Here is a 24,855-nt window from a genome sequence, read left to right as displayed (position 1 = left end):
GGTCAGAGTTGGAGTTCTAGGTGTCTGAGGAGCAAGTATATCTGAATTCCATCAGAAGAGACTGAATGAGTTCACCCTGGCAGGATACCAAGTGTGAGCTGAGAGGTTTGTTTGGAATAGAGTCCTGTACCAAGCTTGAAGGGCAGGCAGAAGTGTGGAAGCCACTAAAAGAGGCTAAGAAGATGATTAGGAAGGTGGATGGAAAACCAGACACAAGGCCAAGGAAGGGGTAAACAGCCCTAAATGCCATGGAAAGGTCAGGTAACACAAGGTGGAAACATGAGGCTGGATTTGGCAACACAGACAAAAGAGGATTATACAGGGCAGACAATGGAGCAAAGAGGGTTAAAGAGGGAATGACAGGAAAGAAAAACTTAAAAAAAAAAAAGGAAACATCCTTCCAACTTCTGGGTATTTATCCTAAAAAAATAGGAAATAGACTCTCAAAGAGATATCTCCATACCCATGTTCACTGCAGCATTATTCACAATAGCCAAGAAGTGGAAGCTACCTGAGTGTCCATTGACAGATATGTAGATAAGAAAATGTGGTATATACACACAGTGGAATATTATTCAAACTTTAAAAAGAAGGAAATCCTGGGCTTCCCTGGTGGCGCAGTGGTTGAGAGTCCGCCTGCCGATGCAGGGGATGCGGGTTCGTGCCCCGGTCTGGGAAGATCCCACATGCCGCGGAGCGGCTGGGTCCGTGCGCCATGGCCGCTGAGCCTGCGCATCCAGGAGCCTGTGCTCCGCAATGGGAGAGGCCACAGCAGTGAGAGGCCCGTGTAACGCAAAAAAAAAAAAAAAAAAAAAAAAAAGAAGGAAATCCTGTCACTTGTTACAACATGGATGAACCTTGAGGACATTATGCTAAGTGAAATAAGCCAGTCACAAAAAGACAAACACTAAGTGATTCCACTTATCTGAGGTATCTAAAGTAATCCAGCACATAGAAATACATAGGAGAATGTGGTTACTAGGGATGGGGGCAGGGATGAGGAAATGGGGAATTGTTGTTCAATGGATGTAGAATTCCAGTTTTACAAGATGAAAAAAAAGCTCTAGAGATCTGTTGCACAACAGAAGGCTTAGATTTTAATCCTGGCTCTACCAGTTAAATAAGGTCACCTTTACTCAAGTTACTGAATAAGGAAGAACAAATCTGGCTCCATATTGGATCTGTTTATCTTACTTTAACCTTCGTATTCCATTGCTTTTGCTACAAATTAAGAATGTTGTCTCTAGGCTGAAATATAAAGGACAGCCCATTCTCAAGGCTCTGACCTTCAAAGGTCACTTTTCCATTCATATAGAGATAAAAATTTGCAGAACAGAGAATAACATTTGTCTTGTTGTAGATTTACAGGAACATCCTGACCTGACCTATGTTGACAGCTGCAAGAACAAAGGATTCTGACACCAAGAAGTCTGCAACAACCAATCACACCCCCTTCCCTTTTAGTATAAAAGAAGCCTGAATTCTAACTCAGGTAAGGTGGTTCTTTGGGACACTAGTCCACCATCTTCTTGGTCTGCTGGCTTTCCCAGTGAAGTCGCTATTTTTTGCCCCAGTAACTCGTCTCTCTATTGACCTCTATTGCCATGCAGCAATCAAGAAGAGCTTGAACTCAGTAACATTACTTGACTGTTCAGGGCCTCAATTTCCTCATATGTAAAATGGGGACTGTGGTATTAACACTTACCTTGTAGTCTGTTGGAGAATTGAATGAGTTAGTACACAACAAGCACTAGGAACAGTGTCTGACACAGTATACACTAGCTACTATTATCATGACTAATAGAAGAGTGCAGTCAGGGATAGGAGAAGCTGCTACTGTCAGGAGACAAACAACAAAGGAGGACTGCTCCTTCCACAATGGTGGAGGGTAAGGAAAAGTGCCTGGACCACTTCCCATCTCCCTGGGGTGCGGTGTGTGGGAGAATGGCAGCCGGAACACAAAGATCCTGCAGGCAAGCAATGGCCTCAAGAAGAATGAGGTGTGGGAGGAGCACTGCCTGCTCACACTCGAGAGGGGCTTCCTGAGGGCAAAACTACAGGAGAGTAAGGGGACTTCTTTTTCCAAACAGAATGATCTATTTTCTTTCCATTTTTAGGTGCAAAAGTAAACATTCATTTTAAATGGAAGAAGAAACCACAACACATTGCAAATTTTTAAAAGCTGACTCACACTATACTAAACAACATAAAATCCAGAAAAATATATATTTTTATTAATTAACTACTTGATATGCTTTTTCCCTTTAAATTTTCTTGGTTGTACACTCTTTGATTGCCTCTTCAAATGACAATGCTTTTGCAATAATTTCTACAAAGAGAATTGGAATGACCCGTTTTCAATAACACATGATCATTGCACATATTCACACAAGAGAAAGTGAAGAACCCTATAACCTCAACTTCCAGAAACCACTATTAACAATATGGCACATTTTTAAGACATTTTATGCATACATACATACTATGTATATCTGTGTGCATAAATACGTTCACATATATATGTGTATTTTGTGGACATGTTTCACTACCAATATATAAAGAAGCACTTACCTTCCTAATGGATGAATAGATGTGTGGCACAATATTTCACTAGAATATTGTGGATGTCCCCAACCAATCCTTCCTGATGGATACAATACTTCAGTTGTTCCTTTGTTGCTGTTATAAACAATGCTGCAGTGACATATCCTTGCTCATTTATCTTTTTTTATTTGACCTATTAGTTCTTTAGGATCAGTTTCCAGGGGAAATTTAGGATTAACTAAGTCAAAAGATTTGAATATTTAATATTTGAAATCATATTGCCAGATTGCCTCCCCCCAGAAAGGTTGTGGCATTTATGTTTCCTTTAACATTTTATGAGAGCGCTTATTTTCCCACACCACTGAGCACTATTCATCTGTTAGATCTGTGCAAGTCTCATATGTGGAAACGATGCTGCATTTTAATTTGCATTTCTTTTTTATTAACATCTTCCCATTTGCTGACTGGATATTTGTTTCTTCCATGACTTGCACTATTGTGCCCTTTGCCTGGTTTTCTGTTTGGGTGTTCATCCTTGTATTTAGGTCCTTGTGTAGACAGACTGTTCACCTGTTGTCAGTCATGTGTGGTGATTACTTTTTTCTCAGTTTGCAACTTCTCCTTCAAAAAGATTTATGGGTTTTTTTTCATACGAGTTTGGTTTTTCAGTGGTAAAATAAGTATTGTCCTTTATGGGTTCTAGAAGAGGCACATTTTAGTTTAGAATGGGAACCACCGTGAAATCATCTCCAAGACTGGGAACTTGTAAATAATTTTGACTTTATCAACCTCACAATTCATATCCTGTTACTTCTGCCCTTAAGATGTCTAACAGGTTTGTGCATGACAGCAAAGGAGAGGTACAGGAGACTGCACTTCTAAGAATTTTGCTTAAAGAACAAACAGAACAGAGAAAGAAGAAAACTCTCTAAAGCCTCCATCTGAGGCAGCAGAGGCAGGTCCCAGCACCCTGTTGACTAACTGCTCTGGACCCTCTGGAATCCTGAGCTCTTTCTCCCTGGAGCTCATGAAGGGCTTCCAGGGACAGCCAGGCTGGCACATCACACCACTGCTTTTCCAGCCACTTCCAGTGTAGGTCAGACTTCCAATTCTTCATCTGAAAATGCTCTGACTCCTTCCCACACCTGTCTTAAAAGCGCTCTTTGTATGGCAGACATACATACTGGATTGTTTGGGCTATATTAGTAGCCACATGAAGTCCAGGACTCGGTGATCACACTGAGAGCCAAAGACCTTCCTAAAACTTGGAGTAAACACCAGGCCCTAATATTAGAGCATATGAATTGTACTTTTAAACATAATTATTCCATCTAAATACAATTAAGCGACCAGAATCAGCATAGGTGGTAGCTCAGCAAAAAATGACAGGGGAGATGCTCTGGCCTGAAACTCTGGATTTTGAAATATTGGTCTCTGCCTTCTTCATAGACAATTTCTCCTGGAAAAACTCACCTGGAGAGTATTATCTATAGTACGTAAATTTTAGCTATGAAAGATATTGATTGCTTACGAAGAAAGTCAGAGTTTGCCATTCTCATATGGTCCAGAGCCATAAACAGGGGCATCAACCTCTTTCATCCAGGCCCCGACAGCCATCCCCAAAACAGGAACCCACTGAGACAGTGTTCCCCCTGCTTCTGCCTTAGCTTTCTTCACTCACCTCCGGAAATTTCTTTTTCTGCACATATTCTGTGGTGGCAGCATCAAAATACTTGGCATAACCCTCATTGAGGCTGTAAATCTTTCCCTTGTTTTTAATCTTCACATCTTTTTCCACCAGGACAAATTCACCAAGAGCCTAGAAAGGTGAAGAGAAACACCAGGAAGAAGAGAGATACCAGGAAACAGAAGTCAACAGCACACACCAACAACCAGAGAACAGTAGAAGATGTGGGTCTGCTAAAAGAACCCTGGGGTTTGTCAGGTCCTCTGCAGCCTACCCAGTGATGTTTTTATGAGTTATACAAAGAACAGTGACAATATGGAGCCTGCACAGACAGCTCAAGCAGTGATATAACAAGAAATAAAATAATTCAAAGGAAAAAGAGGGAAAATTTCCTTTGTAACTTTCACCATAGCTAGGTTACTCATTTGTAAGATCCTAGCTGTATTTATCCCCAAGTTCTCACCCCCGGTTAATTCCTAATGTTTTCAGGAAGATTTGGGCCATCAACAGTGAGAGGAAGAAGTTACTCGAATGGGATTTGTCATGAAGGTGGGGGATGCAGTTAGACCACTAATTTGGGGTCCAGTTATTTTTCTTTAATTTATTTATCTTGTATTTCCTATAATGTTTTTGCCATCCTCTTCCACATTCAGTTCAGCTTTTTTTTTTGGGGGGGGGGCACACGGTGAGGCATGTGGGATCTTAGTTCCCCAACCAGGGATCGAATCTGTTGTGCTCCCTGCATCGGAAGCATGGAGTCTTCACCATTGGACCACCAGGGAAGTCCCCAGTTATTTTGTTTATCTTAACAACTCAATGTTGGAAACCATTCAAAGTTCCTTGTATCCCAACTGCTCTTATATGGGTAAAGAGAAATCCCTTCAATCAGAAACTGTATTGGCTCAGCATGAGGAATAGTTGATAAAAAAATGTTTTTTAAATCCTCAGAATTAGAGTGTTGACGGTCTCATCCCTAAGAATGTAATCAGCTAGCTGCAGATTCATTTTGAAAGGCTGGATGTCTCTCTAAGTCACTAGGAAGAAAATCAGACCCTGGAAATCTAATCAGTTTTGATTAAACTTTGAAGACTGAGAAAATAAAAATCCCCCAAGATGACAGCTCACAGCTAGAAGGCTACTAATGAACGTCTACAGCACTCCCACAAAGAGACAAGGCCACACTGACCGTGTCTGAAATAAGACAATGATGAGGATACTCACGTGCAAAAACAACTCAACACGCTTCTCTTCTGCCAAATGTGAGTGATGAGTCCTTCTTTACCAATGAATCTTTAACCTCACTTTAAACTTCCCACCTCCTACATACAAACTGAGATACATCATCATTCATTGTACCCACATCTAGACAACACCCAATCCAGAACTGACCCTCTCTTTCTCAAATACTCCTTAGAATCATCAAGCAAAACCCCAAGTGCTATAATAAGCCCAAGCCAACCCCCTCTTAGCACGATGCCTCACGGTTCCTCCAGAGTGCCTTCTCCCTTGCTAGTAAACCAGCTTCTTATGTTGCGGGGAAGTACTTGATGGTCTCTGGATCATGAGCTTTAATAACTTGCTCTGGACATTTGTTGCTTTGGAGCAGCTCAGCATGGAGTTCCACGTCCTAAAAGTACCCGAACTTCCTTTGAATAATTAACTTTTCTCATTGGATGCCAGTCTAAGAAGACTCTAAGCTGGGCCTCCTCTAGCCCAAGGTCAGGCAACTGACTGAGCTTAGCAAATTACATACCCCTCCCTGGCATTTGAAACCTGAGCGAGAGACACAGCATCAGGGGTGGTGTCCAGACCAGACTGGCTGTCCTGTGGGACTGTTCCTGTGAATCCTGCTTCCCAGACCTGCCCATCTCTAGCCTGGGGCCTGAGCTTTCCCATTAATACAGTTAAGTCCTTTACTTAGTTTAGCCAGGATCCTTTTCTTTTTGTTTATCAGCAAAGATCAAAGACAGATACTGTTGTCTAAATAATGTCTTCACTTATTTATCCACCCCAGGGGCTGTAGACACTCAGGCCCCTGGAGAGTTGTTCCCTATTGTGGGATGGAGGAACTAGCTGTGGAGTCTTACTCTAACCTGGAAAATAAATGCCTTTTTCTGTGTGATCACTGGCACCCACTGAATATTAAAAGGGCCTCCCTCAGCTTTGAGAAGAGGGTACCTGATTATCAGGCACCATATCCTTGTCACCCAGAAATGATATCTGCTATTTGTAAACAAATGCCTTGTCATTGTGGCTTATACCACAGTTGAGAGTTTGGTTAACGTGAGGCGGTCCCTCTGTGCCTGAACAGAATGTGTGCTCTGACAAAATCAAATTACCAGCCCTGCAAACTCACAGATCAGGCAGGCTCTTGTTGCCCCACCAAGGAACTCTGGCCTGTGAGGCCCTGCCTGAGTAAACTGTGGGCCGCCCTCTATGGTCTTCTACCTGTGACAGTTGCCATAAGCTGCTTCAACTTGAAGTCAACCTTTCAAACTGGTCCTCAGCTTCATACACTGGGTCCTTGCTCAAGTGTCCTTTGTAGTAGGGCGATGTGATCCAAAGGGTTTTCAGGCTAATAAAGAGAGCTCAGCAGAGAGCATGCTATGGTTCGTCTCTTCTTTCTGATGTGTAATCAAACTGTCTGGCCTACCTGTATCCAGACTGGGCCCCCCTATCGTGACCGAAGGTGGAAAGCATGAGCTGTGTCTCTAGAATCCTTCAGCTGGACCCCTGAGCCAAAGACACCTCCCTGCTACCCTTAGAACCACTTCAGAATGTTCTTGGAGATATTTTGCTTGTAATCGAGAGAGTTTATTCAAAATTGTCTGGTATAATAGTTAAGCACAAAACTGCCTGTGAATTGGTGTGCCAAGGCCACTTCCTCTGTGTGTGTGTTTATGTGTGTTTATGTGTGTGTGTTGGGGGAGTGGGTAGGGGAGGAATCCCACACATACTCTTAAGGGAACCACTGACAGAAACCGCCCGCCCTGGTCAGGTATCACTCACTTGCATGAGTTATCTTACAACAGAACGACCTGGTAAGGAACATGGATCTAATAAGCTACCGCCAACTGGAAGAATTCAGTAAAGGTCAAAAGGAGAGAGGAGACCCTAGTCCATATATAGATCCTACCAACCTCCCAGAATCCTTCTTGCTGGAATCCGTCTTGGCTGAGCGAGGCAGGCACCACCAGGAAGGACCCTCAGTCAGAATGATGGGTCAGAGACAACCCTGAAACTAATCCCATTACCATAAAACCCAAGACTGTGAGCCACATGGCAGAGCAGTTCTCCTGGGTTCCCTTACCCTGCTGCTCTCCACCTGGGTGCTCCTTCCCAATAAAGTCTCTTGCTTTATCAGCACGTGTCTCCTTGGACAATTCATTTCCAAATGTTAGACAAGAGCCCACTCTCGGGCCCTGGAAGGGGTCCCCCTTCCTGCAACAATTCAACCAAGCAATTCTTGGACACCAGAAGTGTGTCTGAAATTCAACTCAATTCTGACACTACCTACACAGAGATAGCATCAAATTCTACAAGTTAAGGGTTCAGTCCTAGAAGTCTGCCCTCTTCCGAAGTGGGGACACTTCAGACGCCAGTTCCAAACCCTGGTTGTCACCTATAATTCTGACCGGCCATAAATCAGAGGTTCCCAGGATGAAACCAAGCAGGGCCCTGTGGGGCTCCCAGGCATAGAGGCCTTTCTGTCTCCCATTTCTTGCAGGCAAGACTCCAGCCTCCATGACATTCCCTGAGTTCCAAAGGGCAGATTCGAATAGTTGCTAATTAAGAAAGGAGCAGCCATGAAACCACCTAAGGTAAGATAAAAGGGACCAGAGAAGCTCATCAAGATTAGGAGACCTGACCACCTGAGACCCTGCACAACCCTAATCTTGTCAGCAACCTCACCCTTTTGAAACTTTGAAGAAGAAAGAATGCAAGACTATGACTGCCTTGATCCTTATCACATACCTCTGACCATGAGCCCAGACTATAAGACCTCTCCCTATTCCCCAGGGCGGGGGGCACAGTTCTTGAGGCGCTAGCCTACTGTGTTCCCTCTTTGCCTGGCAAAGAAATAAAGCTTTCTTTCTTCTCCACAACTCTGTCTCCATATTTCTGTTCAGCATCAGTACGCAGGAAAGCCAAGATTTTGGCATCAAGGACCTCTTTCTCAGGTCAGTTAATTTGCTACAGTGGCTCCCAGAACTCAAAGAAGCATTTTACTTACTAGATTACTGGTTTCTTATAAAAGTCTATAACTCAGGAACAGCCAGATGGAAGAGATGCACAGGGAAGTGGTGAAGAGCTCCACTGCCCTCTCCAGGCTCACCTCTCTCCTCAGTCTCAACCCAGAAGCTCTCTGAACCCAGTCCTTTGGGTTTTTATGGAGGCTTCATTATACAGGCATTATAGGCATGATTGATTAAATCGTTTGCAATTGATTCAACCTCCAGTCGCTTTCCCCTCCTCAGAGGCCAGGGGGTGAGATTGAAAGTCCCAACCCTCTAATCACGTGGTTGGGTCCATTAGAAACCAGCCCCCATCTTTAGGAGCCTTCCAAAAGTCACCTCATTACCATAACAAAAGACACCTTTAGCACTCTCAACACTTAGGAAATTCCAAGGGTTTTGGGAGCTGTGAGCCAGGAATCATGGATGAATAACAAATATATGAGGAATATATTTTGGTCATCTTGAACCCATGCACCTCAGATTGGGACTTGAACCCCTGTGCCATAACTCGAACACAGCCTAAACCCAGATTGGGACTTGAACCCACACTGCTAGGACTCAAACCTGGCCAAAACTCAGTCTTCCAACTGAGATCCCACACCTGGCTTCAGGACTTAATGAAGCTCAGGTTCTTGATGTCTCACTGCAGAAAGAATTCAGTGAGAGACAAAGTGATGGGTAAGAAGTGGATTTATTTAGAGAGAAACACACTCCACAGACAGAGTGTGGGCCATCTCAGAAGGTGAGAAAGGAACCAGGGTATGGGGTTGTCAGTTTTTATAGGGGTGGGTAATTTCATAGGTTAATGAGTGGGAGGAGTATTCCAGCTATTTCAGGAAGGGGTGGAGATTTTCAGGAACTGGGCCACCGCCCACTTTTTGATCCTTATGGTCAGTCTTGGAACTGTCATGGCACCTGTGGGTGTGTCATTTAGCTTGCTGATGTGTTACAGTGAGCATATACTGAGGCTCAAGGTCTAGTGGAAGTCGACTTGTCCGCCATCTTGGACCCATTTGGTTCTAATCAGTTTAAGTCATGTCCTTGGGCTATGTCATTCTTTCAAAGGTCGTGCCCTGCCCCCTTCCCTCCTGTTTCGATCTGAATGATCAAATTTATTTTTTTCTTATAAATCACAATTATCACAGCCTGAGTGTGACTCTTGGCTCCACTGCTACTAGCATGACCTTGGGCAAGTTACTTACCCTCTCTGTGCCTCACTTTCCTCGTCTGAAAATGAGAATAATAGTAGGACCTACGCTCACAGGGCTGCTGTGAGGCTTAAATGCATTAATATATGCAAGTGGCCTAGAACAGATACCTATCCACCACTTAATAAGCACTGTCTAACTGTCAGCTACTATTCTGAGAGTATTATTGTAGGAGGGAAGAGCTAAATCAGACTCCATGTTCGATCTGTTTCTTTGACTTTAACCTTTGCTTTTCATTGCTTTTGTTATTATAATCATACATAATGGCCTGCCACAGGGAACCCTTACCATGTGGCTGAATGTTAAACTAAAGTGCCTTTGCTCAGCTCACAGGGAGATAATCTGACCCTGACCACCTGTGAAGAAATTAACACATCCCCTCCCGATGTCGTCCAAGACAGGCAAAACTAATGGCCTCTTTACTTCACTTCCTCACCTCCTCCCAGTCTCTGTTCTATAAATGAAACTGGCATCCAGAGCCCGGTAAGATGGTTTCTGGGGGACCCTACCCTGCCATCTTCTCGGTCTGCCGGCTTTCCAAATAAAGTCTCTATTCCTTGCCTCAACACCTTGCCTCCCAATTTATTGGCTATCTTGCGGCAAGCAGAATGAGCTTGGGCTCAGTAACATTATTTGTGAACTACAGATTCCTGCTTCTATGAAAATAAGGAGAAATTAGAGCATCAGTAAACCGACACAGCAATGCGTTTTGCTCTGATGGGTCTATATGTGAAAAATTTAGACTTTAAAAGGTACCAGATGGACTTCCCTGGTGGCGCAGTAGTTAAGAATCTGCCTGCCAACGCAGGGGACACAGGTTCAAGCCCTGGTCAAGGAAGATCCCACATGCCACGGAGCAACTAAGCCCGTGCACCACAACTACTAAGCCTGCACTCTAGAGCCTGCAAGCCACAACTACTGAGCCCACGTGACACAACTACTGAAGCCTGTGTGCCTAGAGCCCATGCTCCGCAACAAGAGAAGCCACAGCAATGAGAAGCCCGCGCACCCCAACAAAGAGCAGCCCCTGCTCGCCGCAACTAGAGAAAGCCCACAGGCAGCAACGAAGACCCAATGCAGCCAAAAATAAATAAATAAATATTTTTTAAAAATAATAAATAAATAAATAAATATTTTAAAAAATAAAAGCTACCAGATTTCCATACTATAAAGTTTAGTTTAACTGTTTTGAAATTTGTAACTCCCTTCCCTCCACTCACATGTGAAACAGGAAAGAAGGGGGCAGGGCACAACCTTTAAAAGAATGACAAAGGGGCTTCCCTGGTGGCGCGGTGGTTGAGAGTCCACCTGCCGATGCAGGGGACACGGGTTCGTGCCCCGGTCCGGGAAGATCCCACGTGCCGCGGAGCAGCTGGGCCCGTGAGCCATGGCCGCTGAGCCTGCGCGTCCGGAGCCTGTGCTCCGCAACGGGAGAGGCCACAACAGTGAGAGGCCCGCGTACCACAAAAAAAAAAAAAAAAAAGAATGACAGAGCCATTGAGGACACAACAAAAACTGGTTAGAACCAATTAGGCTCAAGATGGCAGAAGACTTGACTTCCAGTAGACCTTGAGCCTCCTTATAGCTCAATGTAATACACCAGCATATGCTAAATGACACACCCACCGGCACCATAACAGTTCCAAGGACAACAAAAGGCCAAAAAGTGGGCAGTGGCCCAATTCCTGGAAATTTCCACCCCTTCCCCAAAATAGTTGGAATAACCCTCCCACTCGTTAGCCTATGAAATTACTCAGCCCATAAAAAGCTAACCACCCCATATTTCCGGGTCTCTTGCCTTCTGAGATGGCCCACACTCTGTCTGTGGAATATGTTTCTGCTTTGGCCACTCTCATTTTCCAAGACAACCCCATGTCCTGTGGCCAATCTTGCCTTTTGAGACGGATTATGGAATGTGTATCTCTCTAAGTAAATCCACTTCTCACCTATCACTTTGTCTCTCACTGAATTCTTTCTGTGATAAGACATAAAGAACCTGAGACCTGAGACCTGAGACCAGGTGTGTGATCTCAATTAAAAGATAGTGAGTTCAAGTCCCAATCTGAGTTGTGCGGTTTCACATGCACCAGCATGTAAAATCCTGAAGTGTTTGTCTAAAATGTTTGTTTGATCAGTGCATTATCTCCCTCCACTGCCTAGAATGGTATTTGGGGACACACTAGATGCTCAATAAACATTTGTAATTTCAAATTAAGTTGAAATACTGAACAATAGCTTTTGCTTCATGGAATACTGGAAATTTTGAAATGGACTTTGGTCAAAATTATTTAAGTTTTCACAAGACCTGATTATATTTAGCAAAGTAGTTCACAAGTAATAAGCAAAGCAACCAGCATTTAAAAGAGAAATTCTATAAGTTACACATATTTTCCAAAATTTCTGCTGAACATTTTTAATGTACATTTGCCATGAAGGCTCACCCTTTATTTTTGAACTCTTGTGTCTTTATCCAATTATGTCGTCCTCCAAACAGCGTTGTGCTATCATATTTTTCATCTACCCAGAGGTTGTACTTCTTCCCCTTCTGCTACTGAGCATTTTCTCATTGTGGAAAGTGTGGAGAACAACACAGAATCTGATAAAATTGCTTTCTACCAGTCACTCCTCCCATTGGGAAGAACATGTACATTAGGGGAAGTCCTCCAAACTGGTGTCCAGTAGGGTAGCCACTAGTCACATGTGGCTAGTTAAGTTAATTCAAAAGAAATAAAATTTAGAAACCCAGTTTCTTAGTCACACTAACCACACTGCAAATGTTCAATGGCACAGGAAGCTAGTGGCCAGCATAACAGACAGTATAGGTTACAGAACGTAGCCATCATCACAGAAAGTTCTATTGGATGGTGCTACTCTAAAGAATCCATGCTTCTGGCTGGAAATTGCCATCATTGGGATTCTTAAGTCATTGTATTCCCATAAACCGAAGAAGTTGAATGCATTTTTTGGTCATAAATTCCTTAAGAACAGGGCCTGAGTTGCTACAACTGACTCTGTAGAACCCCTCAAATGCCCTCATTTGAACAGAGGTTCTTAATGTTTTTAGATGATTCTGTTGGCTCTCCAAACTAGACTCTCTGACCCCAAAAGCAAGTATTAGGAATGACTAGGAAATTATCTCAGAGGACAGGAATTAAAGCACAAAGGCCCATACTGCCTTATTGGGTACCTACTGGGTCAAGCATGAAGAGGTCCACTCCTTGCCCAGTGGAAAGAGCCACCAGTGTTGCACTTCCATAGAGTGCATAGCCCGCAGCTACAATGTTGCGGCCCGGCTGCAGGGCATCCTTTTCAGAAGGCTCATCCTCTGAGGTCTGCAAAAGAGAAAAGGGAAACATTACTGTCTCTGGAGAGAACGCTTTGCCAGAGGCCTGCATTTCAGATCTACTTGAACCACTGAAGGAAACGCAGTTCTAGAATTTCAAGCCACAGCAAATGCATCTGGAGGAAACGCGTTGCCATGTTAATGAATGGTTCTAGCTAAACCATTGCAAAGACCATTCTTGGACTTCTCCCTATTTTCTGAACATATTTGTCTCCATCCTGCCAAGAACAGCATCCCCAAGTGCTAAAACTACACCTTCTCTTAAAAATCATAAGCCATGCTCCTTGATGATTATAACGACCAAGGTCATTGAGCTCTGATTTTGTGCAGTACCTCATTCTACATGCACAACAGCACTCCAAGGTAGATACCTTTATGACCTCCATTGTTCAGATGAAGAACTCAGAGCCTGAGCAACTGGATAACTCACCCAACATCAAGAGGAGATGGAGTCAACCCAGGCAGCTGGGCCAAGAGCTCGTCACCATCCATGCGCTGCCCCTTGAAGACCCTGCCCCTGTCTGTTCCCAAGTCTATGGTTCTGGATGTTTTCTTGAGGAATCCTCTCTCTTTGGCTAGCAGCACTAACAGTGCCAATGGGAGTGGGAATTCAGAGAGACAGGACAAGGCAGGCATGCTGACGAAGGAAGAGCAAATGTCCTTGATGGAGGGGCAGAGCCACAACTGAGACTGGATTTCACAACCTACTTTTCCAGGTATCTCTTGAAGGGCTCGTCCCTCCCTACTTCCTTGTGCTCAAAAAGGCAAGGAGGGACTTCCCTGGTGGTGCCGTGGTTAGGATTCCGGCCTTTCACTGCCGTGGCCCGGGTTCAATCTCTGGTCGGGGAACTGAGATCCCGCAAGCCGTGCGGCGCAGCCAAAAATAATAATAAAAAATAAAGCTTTACCTTTAAACCTGTAATCTATTTTGAGGTGATTTTGGTATAAAGTATAAAGCTTAGGTTGAGTTCTTTTTTTTTCCCTCTGTGGATATACAGTTGCTCTAGCATTAATTGTTGAAAAGACTCCTTGTTCTATTGAATTGTTTTCACAAATTTGTCAAAAATCTGTTAGCCATAAATTGTGTGAAACCATTTTTGGGTTCTCTGTTCTGTTCCATTGAACATATGTCTATCCCTCTGTTAATATCATATAGTCTTAAATTTTAGAATAAGCTTATCTATATCTACAAAATATCTTGCCAGGATTTTGAGAGAAATTGAGTCAAACCTATTCATATATCAGTTTGGGGAGAATTAACATCCTTTACAATGTTGAGTCTTCCAACCCATGAACATGGTATGTTTCTCCATACAAGACATATTATTTGATTACTTTCATCAGTAATTACTGGTAGAATTACTATTCCTTTTTTTTTTGAGTAACTGTAAATTGTATCATATTTTAAAGTTTAGTTACCATATGTTTATTGCTGATATATAGAAATCCAGTTGATTTTTGTATGTTGATTTTGTATCCTGTGACCTTGCTGAACTCACTTATTAGTTCTAGGAAGCTGGCTTTGGTTTTGGTGTTTGTAGATTCCTTAGGAGTTTTCTACATGGACCATCCTATCAACAGTTTTTCATTCCAATCTGTATGGTTTTATTTCTTTTTCTGGTCTCACTGCCCCAGCTAGCTCTTTCAGCATTATGTTGAATAACAGTGGTGAGATTGGACATCTTTGCCTTGTTCTCGATTTTAGAGAAAAAGCATTCTGTCTTTCACTGTTAAATATAATGTTAGCTCTTGTCTTTTTATAGATGTTCTTTATCAAGTTGAGGGAAGTTTCCCCTCTATTTCTTGCTTTCTGAAAGTTTTTGTTTGTTTGTTTTGTTTTGTTTTATAACTGAGTGTTGAATTTTGTCAAATGGTTGTTCTTCACTGATGGACATGATTCTATGATTTTTCTTCTTTAAGCTTGTTGATGTGGTGGATGACACTGACTGATTTTTGAATATTGAACCAGCTTTCCATCACTGGAGTAAACCCACTTACTCATGGTATATAATTCTTTTTATGCATTGTTGAATTTTATTTGTTAATATTTTGTTGAAGATTTTGCATCTATTCATGAGAGATATTGGTCTGTAGTTTTCCTTTCTGAGCTGTCTTCATCTGGTTTTGGTATCTGCATAATACTGGCTTTAGAAAATAAACTGGGAAGTATTCCTTTCCCTTCTCTTTTCTAGAAGAGATTGAATAATCTTTAATCATTTGGTATAATTCTCCAGTGAAACCATCTGGGCCTAGAGATATCTCTTTTGAACTCTATTTTCTTAGTAATTATAGGGCTGTTCAAATTATCTGTTTCATACTGAGTGAGTAATAGTAGTGTGCTTTTTAAAGAATTGGTCTACCTCATCTAAGTTATCAAATTTATGTGTATAGAGTTAGTTATAGTATTATATTATCCTTTTGATGTCTCCAAATGTTTTAAAATATCAGAACGACTCTGAGATGAAAAATCTAGTGCATAAACATGTGTTTATCTGATTATTTTCCCAAGAGAAATTCCAAATAATAAAAGTATTGGGTAAAATACTTTTGATACATATTGAAAAGTTGCCATGCAGAATCTGATAAACATAAGATAGTATTGTCTTTTCAACTTGGCCAATTTGATAGGTGGAAAAAAAGACATCTGCTTTAATTTCCATTTTGTATAATTAATAAAGTAAATTTTTATGTATTTATTGATCATTTTTATTTCTTATTTTGTAAGTTGCCTGTTTGATGTCATTGCTTATTTTTCTATCAGGTTATTCATCTTATTATTGTTAATTTTAATAGCTTTTTATATATGAAAGATATAAATATGTTATATGTTACAAACATTTTCCTCAAGTGTCATCTGCCTTTTAATTTTATTTATAGTGTATTTTTTTTGCAGTTTTTTTGGTAATTAAAACTATTCATTACAGCCTAATTATTTTCTTCTCTTGTCTTTATGTTTAGACAGAATTTCTCCTACATCAAGACAAGATTAGACAAATATTCTACACTTTTTTTCTGGTTTTATCCCCCACCTCTCCACCAAACTTACAAGCCATCTGTAACTTATTTCAATGCCTGGAAAAAAGAAAGTTTCAACCCTCGTTTTCCCTCCAATATGGTCTTGGAACTCCCAAAATACACTTCATGTTAGTATTCTCCATTGCCATGACACTTTTCTCAAAAATCTCAGAGGAGTTTACAAATGATTTAGTGTTATCTTTCTCAAATCTTTATATTTTTCCCTACTCCACTAAAATCTCTATATTTTTCCCTACTCCCTACTTCCCTGTCACATATAAAGGCAGTGGTGTTTGGTGGTAGAATGTATGGGAAAGTTGATTATTTTTCTTTTAATTGAGGTATAAATTACATATAGCAAAGCACACAAGCCTTAACTATACAGTTTGACGAATTTTTACATATATATAGTACATACCGATGTAACTACTAAGATCAATTTATAGAATATTTCCAGCCACCTAGCAGATTCTCTTATACCCTCTTTCGTCACTATCACCTCCCCCAAGGTAACCTCTATTCTGGCCTTTATCATCTGGACATCAAAAGAATAATTAGTTTTGACTGTTTTGGAACTTCATATAAATGAAATTACAAAGCATGTGTTCTTTTGTATCTGGCTTATGTTTCACAACATATGTCTTTGTGATTTTATCTGTGTTATTGCACATAGCAATAGTTTGTTCTTTTGCATTGCTATGTAGCTTTTTGTCGTGTGACTATATCACAGTTTATTTATCCATTCTTATGTTGATACACTTTTTGATTTTTTTCAGTCTGGGTCTTTTATGAATAATTTTTACACATCTTTTGGCAGACACAGGCACCCATTTATACTGGGTGCACTCCAGGAGTGGACTTGCTGGGCCATAGTGTATCAGTATATGTTTAATACTAGCAGGTGCTATCAAATTTTTCTGAAGTGTTTGTATCATTTTCTACTCCCACCACCAATATATTAGAATTCCAGTTTCTTCATCTACAGTTGGTATGGTTAGTCTTTTTAATTTTTGCCACTCTGGTTGGGGGCGAGTGGTAAATGATGTCTCAGTGCTGTTTCCATGTCCATTTCCCTGATGACTAATGATGCTGAGCATCTCTCACGTGTTTATTAACCAGCTGGGGAAAAAAATCTCTTTTTTGAAGTTCTTGTTCAAGTCTTTTGCCCATTCCTTTGATCAGATTGACAGTATTTTTTATTGATTTGTAGGAGTTCTTTATTTATTCTGTATATGAGTTCTCTGTTGGATGTATGCATTGAAAATTTTTCCATCTGTCTGTAGTTGCCTTTTTACTCTCTTAATGTTGTCTTTTTTTAAAATTAATTTTTATTAGAATATAGTTGATTTACAATGTTGTGTTACTTTCTGCTGTACAGCAAAGTGAATCACTTATACATGTACCTGTATCCACTCTTTTTTAGATTCTATTCCCATATCGGTCATTATTGAGTATTGAGTAGAGTTCCCTGTGCTATATAGCAGGTTCTTATTAGTTATCTATTTTATATATAACAGTGTGTATATGTCAATCCCAATCTCCCAATTTACCCCTCCCTCCCCTTCCCCCTTGGTAACCATAAGTGTGTTTTCTACATCTGTGATCCTATTTCTGTTTTGTAAATAGGTTCATTTGTACCTTTTTTTTAGATTCCACATATAAGTGATATCATATGTTATTTATTTTTGTCTGACTTACTTCACTCAGTATGACAATCTCTAGGTCCATCCTTAATGTTGTCTTCTGATGAACAAAAGTTCTTAGTTTCAATGAAGCCCAGTTTACTAGCCTTTTCCTTCATGGTTAGTACTTTTTATGTCCTGTTTAAAAAATCTTTACCTTCCCCAAAGGCATGAAGATATTCTCCTGTGGTTTTTTTCCTAGGAGCTTTATAACTTTACTTTTTACAGTGAAGTCTCTGGTCTTTAATTAATCTTTGTGTATGGTGTGAAGTAGGAGTCAAGTTCATTTTTTCTTGTACTGATATTCACCTGGACCAGCATCACTTATTGAAGGGATCATCCTGTACAAATTAAACTTCAGTATTGCCTTTTCATAAATCAGGCGATCATTCACATGTGGGTTTATCTCTAGGCTCTCTTTTGTGTTCCACTGGTCTATGTATCCTTATGTCAGTAAAAGAGTAGAATTTTGGTGAGGTTGACTTACCCATAATAATGGGAGATGGGGTCTCCTGACCCTGTAGAGGTGTTAAAACCCACACACTTGATTTACTCAGATCAACAAGACCAGCTCCTCCCATCAGGACGACTCCCTCAGTCCTCCTCTTAAGCCTCTGGTTTTCAGTTTTCTGTGATTCTGGTCCCCCGCCCCTTACCTTGTGTTTATTGCTTGTTCATTTCAATGAGCTCAGCCACGAATTTAAAGGATGATATATTGTATCCAAAAGTTCTGGATGTCCTGAAGGGAGAGAGTTTGCACTTTGTCTAATCTGTGACTGTTGGAAATGGAAAATGTCAACTTCAAGAAAAAGGAAAATCATAGAACAGGGAGCTGAAAGCAGTATGGGACGTCTTAAAGGGTGTTTAGCAATGCTCCTCAGAGATAAGGGGAAGAAAATACTTTTGACAGTTCTCTGACAGTCCTGAAACTTCTATCTTGATGCTTATAGAAAATCACAGAAATCCTGGTCAGAAACGGGTATCATCCCTGGCTTTGACAAGGTTCTAAGAGGCTGTGACAGCCCCGTGAGTTCTCTGAGGCAAGCTGCTCTCTCATTAGATATTGCTTAAGCATCACAAAGCTTTCTCTTTATATCTCATTCATTTCTCAAACTTGCCCCCCTTCTTTAGAAACAGTATCAGAGAAAATCTATGGTTATTTGGACTAGCCATCAAAGCCTCTGGTTTATTTGAATTTTAAGACAAAATCTCTGTATTCAAAATCACCAAAATTCAAGTGTGAATATCCCATATTATGTATAGTAATATTCCTCTTTTTTTGTTTCAAAGATTTCATTTTTTTGAGAACAGTTTTAGGGTCACAGAAAAATTGTGAGAAAGATACAGAGATTTCCCACATACTCCCTGTCCACACACATGCACAGCATCCCTCATTATTCCTCTTTGTTTTTAAATCAGTTGGCTTTAAGAAGCTATTAAGACCATCAACAAAATGAAAAAGAAAAAAATATTTGGAGATCATACATAGAATAAGGGATTAATATCCAAAATATACAAAGAACTCACACAACTCAATGGCAAAAAAACAAATGATCTGACTGAATAGACATTTTTCCAAAGAAGGCATACAAAGGGCCAACGGGTATAAGAAAAGGTGCTCAACATCACTAATCATCAGGGAAAAATGCAAATCAAAACTACAATGAGATATCACCTCACACCTGTCAGAATGACTAATATCAAAAAGATCAGCAACAAAAAGTGTTGGTGAGGATGTGGAGAGAAGGGAATCCTTGGGCACTGCTTGTAGGAATGTAAATTGGTGAAGCCACTATGGAAAACAGTATGGAGGTTCTTCCAAAAATTAAATATAGAGCTATATAAGATCGAGCAATTACACTTCTGGGTATATACCTGAAGGACATGAAATCACTCTTTCACAGATATATATACATAAAATTCAGCAATGAAAAACAAGGAAATCCTGCCATTCATGACATTATGGATGGACTTTGAGGGCATTATGCTAAGTGAAATAAGTCAGAGAAGGACAAATACTGTATGATCTCACTTACATGTGGACTCTAAAAAAAAGAAAAAAACAAAACTCATAGATACAGAGAACACATTGGAAGTTTCCAGAAACAAGGGGTGGGGTAGGTGAAATGAGTGAAGGTGGTCAAAGGTACAGACTTCCAATTACAAGATGAGTAAGTGGTGGGGATGTAATGTACGGCATCAGGACTAGAGTTAATAATACCATGTTGTCACACTTTCTTCTCAACTGCTCATGGAACATAATCCAGGATAGATCATATCTTGGATCACAAATCAAGCCTTGGTAAATTTAAGAAAATTGAAATCATATCAACTATCTTTCCTGACCACAATGCTATGAGACTAGATATCAATTACAGGAAAAAATCTGTACAAAAATACAAATACATGGAGGCTACACAATACACTAATTAATAACCAAGAGATCACTGAGGAAATCAAAAAACACCGAGAAACAAATGACAATGAAAACAAGACAACCCAAAACCTATGGGATGCAGCAAAAGCAGTTCTAAGAGGGAAGTTTATAGCCATACAATCCTACCTCAAGAAACAAGAAACATCTCAAATAAGCAACCTAACCTTACACCTAAAGCAATTAGAGAAAGAAGAACAAAAAAACCCCAAAGTTAGCAGAAGGAAAGAAATCATAAAGATAAGATCAGAAATAAATGAAAAAGAAATGAAGGAAACAATAGCTAAGAGCAGTAAAACTAAAAGCTGGTTCTTTGAGAAGATAAACAAAACTGATAAACCATTAACCAGACTCATCAAGAAAAAAAGGGAGATGAATCAAATCAATAGAATGGGAAATGAAAAAGAAGTAACAACTGACACTGCAGAAATACAAACGATCATGAGAGATTACTACAAGTAACTATATGCCAATAAAATGGACAACCTGGAAGAAATGGACACAGTCTTAGAAGGGCACAACATTCCAAGACTGAAGCAAGAAGAAATAGGAAATATAAACAGACCAATCACAAGCACTGAAATTGGAACTGTGACTAAAAATCTTCCAACAAACAAAAGCCCAGGACTAGATGGCTTCACAGGCACATTCTATCAAATGTTTAGAGAAGAGCTAACACCTATCCTTCTCAAACTCTTCCAAAATATAGCAAAGGGAGGAACACTACCAACCTCATTCAACAAGACCACCATCACCCTGATACCAAAACAAGACAAAGATGCCACAAAGAAAGAAAACTACAGGCCAATATCACTGATGAACATAGATGCAAAAATCTTCAACAAAATATTAGCAAACAAAATCCAACAGCACATTAAAAGGATCATACACCATGATCAAGTAGTGTTTATCCCAGGAATGCAAGGATTCTTCAATATATGCAAATCAATCAATGTGATACACAATATTAACAAATTGAAGGAGAAAAACCATATGATCATCTCAATAGATGCAGAAAAAGCTTTCAAAAAAATTCAAGACCTATTGATGATAAAAATCTTCCAGAAAGTAGGCAGAGAGGGAAATTACCTCAACATAATAAAGGCCGTATATGACAAACCTACAGCCAACATCATTCTTAACAGTGAAAAACTGAAACCATTTCCACTAAGATCAGGAACAAGACAAGGTTGCCCAATCTCACCACTATTATTCAACATAGTTTTGGAAGTTTTAGCCACAGCAATCAGAGAAGAAAAAGAAATCAAAGGAATCCAAATCGGAAAAGAAGAAGTAAAGCTGTCACTGTTTTCAGATGACAAGGTACTATACACAGAGAATCCTAAAGACGTTACCAGAAAACTACTAGAGCTAATCAATGAATTTGGTAAAGTAGCAGGATAAAAAATTAATGCACAGAAATCTGTTGCACTCCTATACACCAATGATGAAAAACCTGAAAGAGAAATTAAAGAAACACTCCCATTTACCATTGCAACAAAAAGAATAAAATACCTTGTAATAAGCCTACCTAAGGAGACAAAAGACCTGTATGAAGAAAACTATAAGACACTGATGAAAGAAATTAAAGATGATACAAACAGATGGAGAGATGTACCATGTTCTTGGATTGGAAGAACTAACATTGTGAAAATGACTATATTACCCAAAGCAATCTACACATTCAATGCAATCCTTATCAAACTACCAATGGCATTTTTCACAGAACTAGAACAAAATATTTCACAATTTGTATGGAAACACAAAAGACCCCGAATAGCCAAAGCAATCTTGAGAACAAAAAACGGAGCTGGAGGAATCAGGTTCCCTGACTTAAGACTATACTACAAAGCTACAGTAATCAAAACAGTATGGCACTGGCACAAAAACAGAAATGTAGGTCAATGGAACAGCATTGAAAGCCCAGAGATAAACCCATGCACATATGGTCATCTTATCTTTGATAAAGGTGGCAAGAATATACAATGGACAAAAGACAGCCTCTTCAGTAAGTGGTGCTGGGAAAACTGGACAGCTACATGTAAAAGAATGAAATTAGAACACTCCCTAACATCATGCACAAAAATAAACTCAAAATGGATTAAAGACCTAAATGTAGGACCAGACACTATAAAACTCTTAAGGGAAAACATAGGCAGAACATTCTATGACATAAATCACAGCAAGATCCTTTTTGACCCACCTCCTAGAGAAATGGAAATAAAAACAAAAATAAACAAATGGGACCTAATGAAACTTAAAAGTTTTTGTACACCAAAGGAAAACATAAACAAGATGAAAAGACAACCCTCAGAATGGGAGAAAATACTTGTAAATGAAGCAAGTGACAAAGGACTAATCTCCAAAATTTACAAGCAGCTCATGCAGCTCAATATTAAAAAAACAAACAACCCAATCCAAAAATGGGCAGAAGACCTAAATAGACATTTCTCCAAAGAAGATATACAGATTGTCAACAAACACATGAAAGGATGCTCAACATCACTAATCATTAGAGAAATGCAAAGCAAAACTACAATGACATATCACCTCACACCAGTCAGAATGGCCATGACCAAAAAATCTAGAAACAATAAGTGCTGGAGAGGGTGTGGAGAAAAGGGAACCCTCTTGCACTGTTGGTGGCAATGTAAATTGATACAGCCACTATGGAGAACAGTATGGAGGTTCCTTAAAAAACTAAAAATAGAACTACCATACGACCCAGAAATCCCACTACTGGGCATATACCTTGAGAAAACGATAATTCAAAAAGAGTCATGTACCACAATGTTCATTGCAGCTTTATTTACAATAGCCAGGAAGCAACCTAAGTGTCCATCGACAGATGAATGGATAAAGAAGATGTGGCACATATATACAATGGAATATCACTCAGCCATAAAAAGAAACGAAATTGAGTTATTTGTAGTGAGGTGGATGGACCTAGAGTCTGTCATACAGGCTGAAGTAAGTCAGAAGAGAAAAACAATACTGTATGCTAACACATATATATGGAATCTAAAAAAAAAGAAAATGGTTCTGAAGAGCCTAGGGGAAGGACAGGAATAGAGACACAGATGTAGAGAATGGACTTGAGGACATGGGGAGTGGGAAGGGTAAGCTGGCATGAAGTGAGAGAGTGGCATGGACTTATATATACTATGAAATGTGAAATAGATAGCTAGTGGAAAGCAGCCACATAGCACAGAGAGATCAGCTCGATGCTTTGTGTCCACCTAGAGGGGTGGGATAGGGATGGTGGGAGGGAGATGCAAGAGGGAGGAGATATGGGGTTATATGTATATGTGTAGCTGATTCACTTTGTTATAAAGCAGAAACTAACACCATTTTAAAGCAATTATACTCCAATAAAGATGTTTTTAAAAAAATGTTTGAAAGTGGCTGTGAGAGTAGATCTTAAAAGTCCTCATCACACACACACACACACACACACACACTCACACACACACACACAAATTGTAACTATGTGCGGGGATGGATGTTGACCGTTTCAGTGAATTTTGCCAACAGCCTAAGTGAGCCTGGAAGCGAATTCTTCTCAATAGGATGCCAGGCTGGGTGACACCAAGATTTTGGCCTTACAAGACAGAGAACCCAGCCATGCCTGCCAAACTTCTGACCCAAGAACTGGGCGATAATTAATGGAGGTTGTTTTAAGCCTCTAAATGTGTGGTGAATTATTACAGCAGCAACAGAAAGCAAACGCAGTAAGATTTAAGATACACAAGGAAGGAACAAGGGGCCTTCAGGTGCCACCTGGAACCTAATTTCACATCTGGCATTTGTGTCGCCTCCAAATTTTCAAAACAAGGCCCCATCTATCAGCTCACCCTCCCTTCCTAGGAACACCGAGAACAGGACTGAAGGAAATGACCGATTCGGGTATTCCATGAGGAGCCCAAGCCAGAGCGAGGTTCATGGCTTGCCTGCCACGGTGTGTCTGGTTAGTGGGAGGACCGAGGTTAGAACTCCAGACTCGTGGCTCCCAGCCCAGGAACGTTTGAAGCCACCAGAGGAAGGAGGTGTTAAAGAGCATACTGTTTACTCACCTTTCTGTAGATGGCAAATATGGTTCCGATGGAGGCCAGGCAGTCGATGTTCGAAGATCCATCCAGTGGGTCAAAGCAGACCACGTATTTCCCCTACATGCACAGAGGGCGGAACACCTGATCAGGTCACCTTCCGAGCAACACACTCTGTGTACGTGGCTGTGTGTGGCAGACAACACTACACCAAAAGCAATTCAGAGCAAAGGGATATCCTCGTCAAAAAATGCAATTACTTAAGGAGTGCAGAGTGTATCAGCATACATTAACTGCACAGCTCAGAGCCCGCCGGCCCATAAACAGATTAGCTGACACCCACAGTGGGTGATGGAGGTCCCACCCACCTCCAAATAGCTCTCCTCCCACCTGCCCTGGCTCCTCCCTCCCCTCCTACCTGGGACCAGTGGGGACTTAGAGCTGCTGAGGGTGTGAGAGGAAACCAGGTCTGAAATGGGCACCTTGCAGGGAAGAGGTGGAGAAGCTGAAGACGACCTTGGAAAAGCTTTACCCACGTCCACAGTAAGGTTGGCTATTGATTTACTGATACTTCTGAGCCTCTCCCCAGACAGGCTTTTTTCATTTTAGCACATTTTTACTGAAAGAAAATCTCAGAACAACGTCCCAGGGCCTCTGG

At 40.7% G+C, this 24,855-nt stretch overlaps 1 protein-coding gene across 1 annotated transcript in view; it reads right to left on the bottom strand.

Moving 5' to 3' along the window:
• FBP2 (fructose-bisphosphatase 2) overlaps positions 1 to 24,855 on the bottom strand; it is a gene marked incomplete at its 5' end in the record, with an annotated part of 35,916 nt that overhangs the window by 4,869 nt on the left and 6,192 nt on the right. The window contains 3 exons of the mRNA XM_079706982.1: positions 4,226 to 4,363; positions 12,869 to 13,009; positions 24,225 to 24,317. Of these exons, the coding sequence (XP_079563108.1) occupies positions 4,226 to 4,363; positions 12,869 to 13,009; positions 24,225 to 24,317 (372 nt within the window). The remainder of the gene's footprint in view (positions 1 to 4,225; positions 4,364 to 12,868; positions 13,010 to 24,224; positions 24,318 to 24,855) is intronic.

The sequence above is a fragment of the Hyperoodon ampullatus genome (genome assembly GCF_949752795.1).
Source record: "Hyperoodon ampullatus genome assembly, chromosome: 6".
Lineage (NCBI taxonomy): Eukaryota > Metazoa > Chordata > Mammalia > Artiodactyla > Ziphiidae > Hyperoodon > Hyperoodon ampullatus.
Note: the sequence above shows the minus strand (reverse complement) of the source record. Positions and strands in the feature narration are given on the sequence as shown.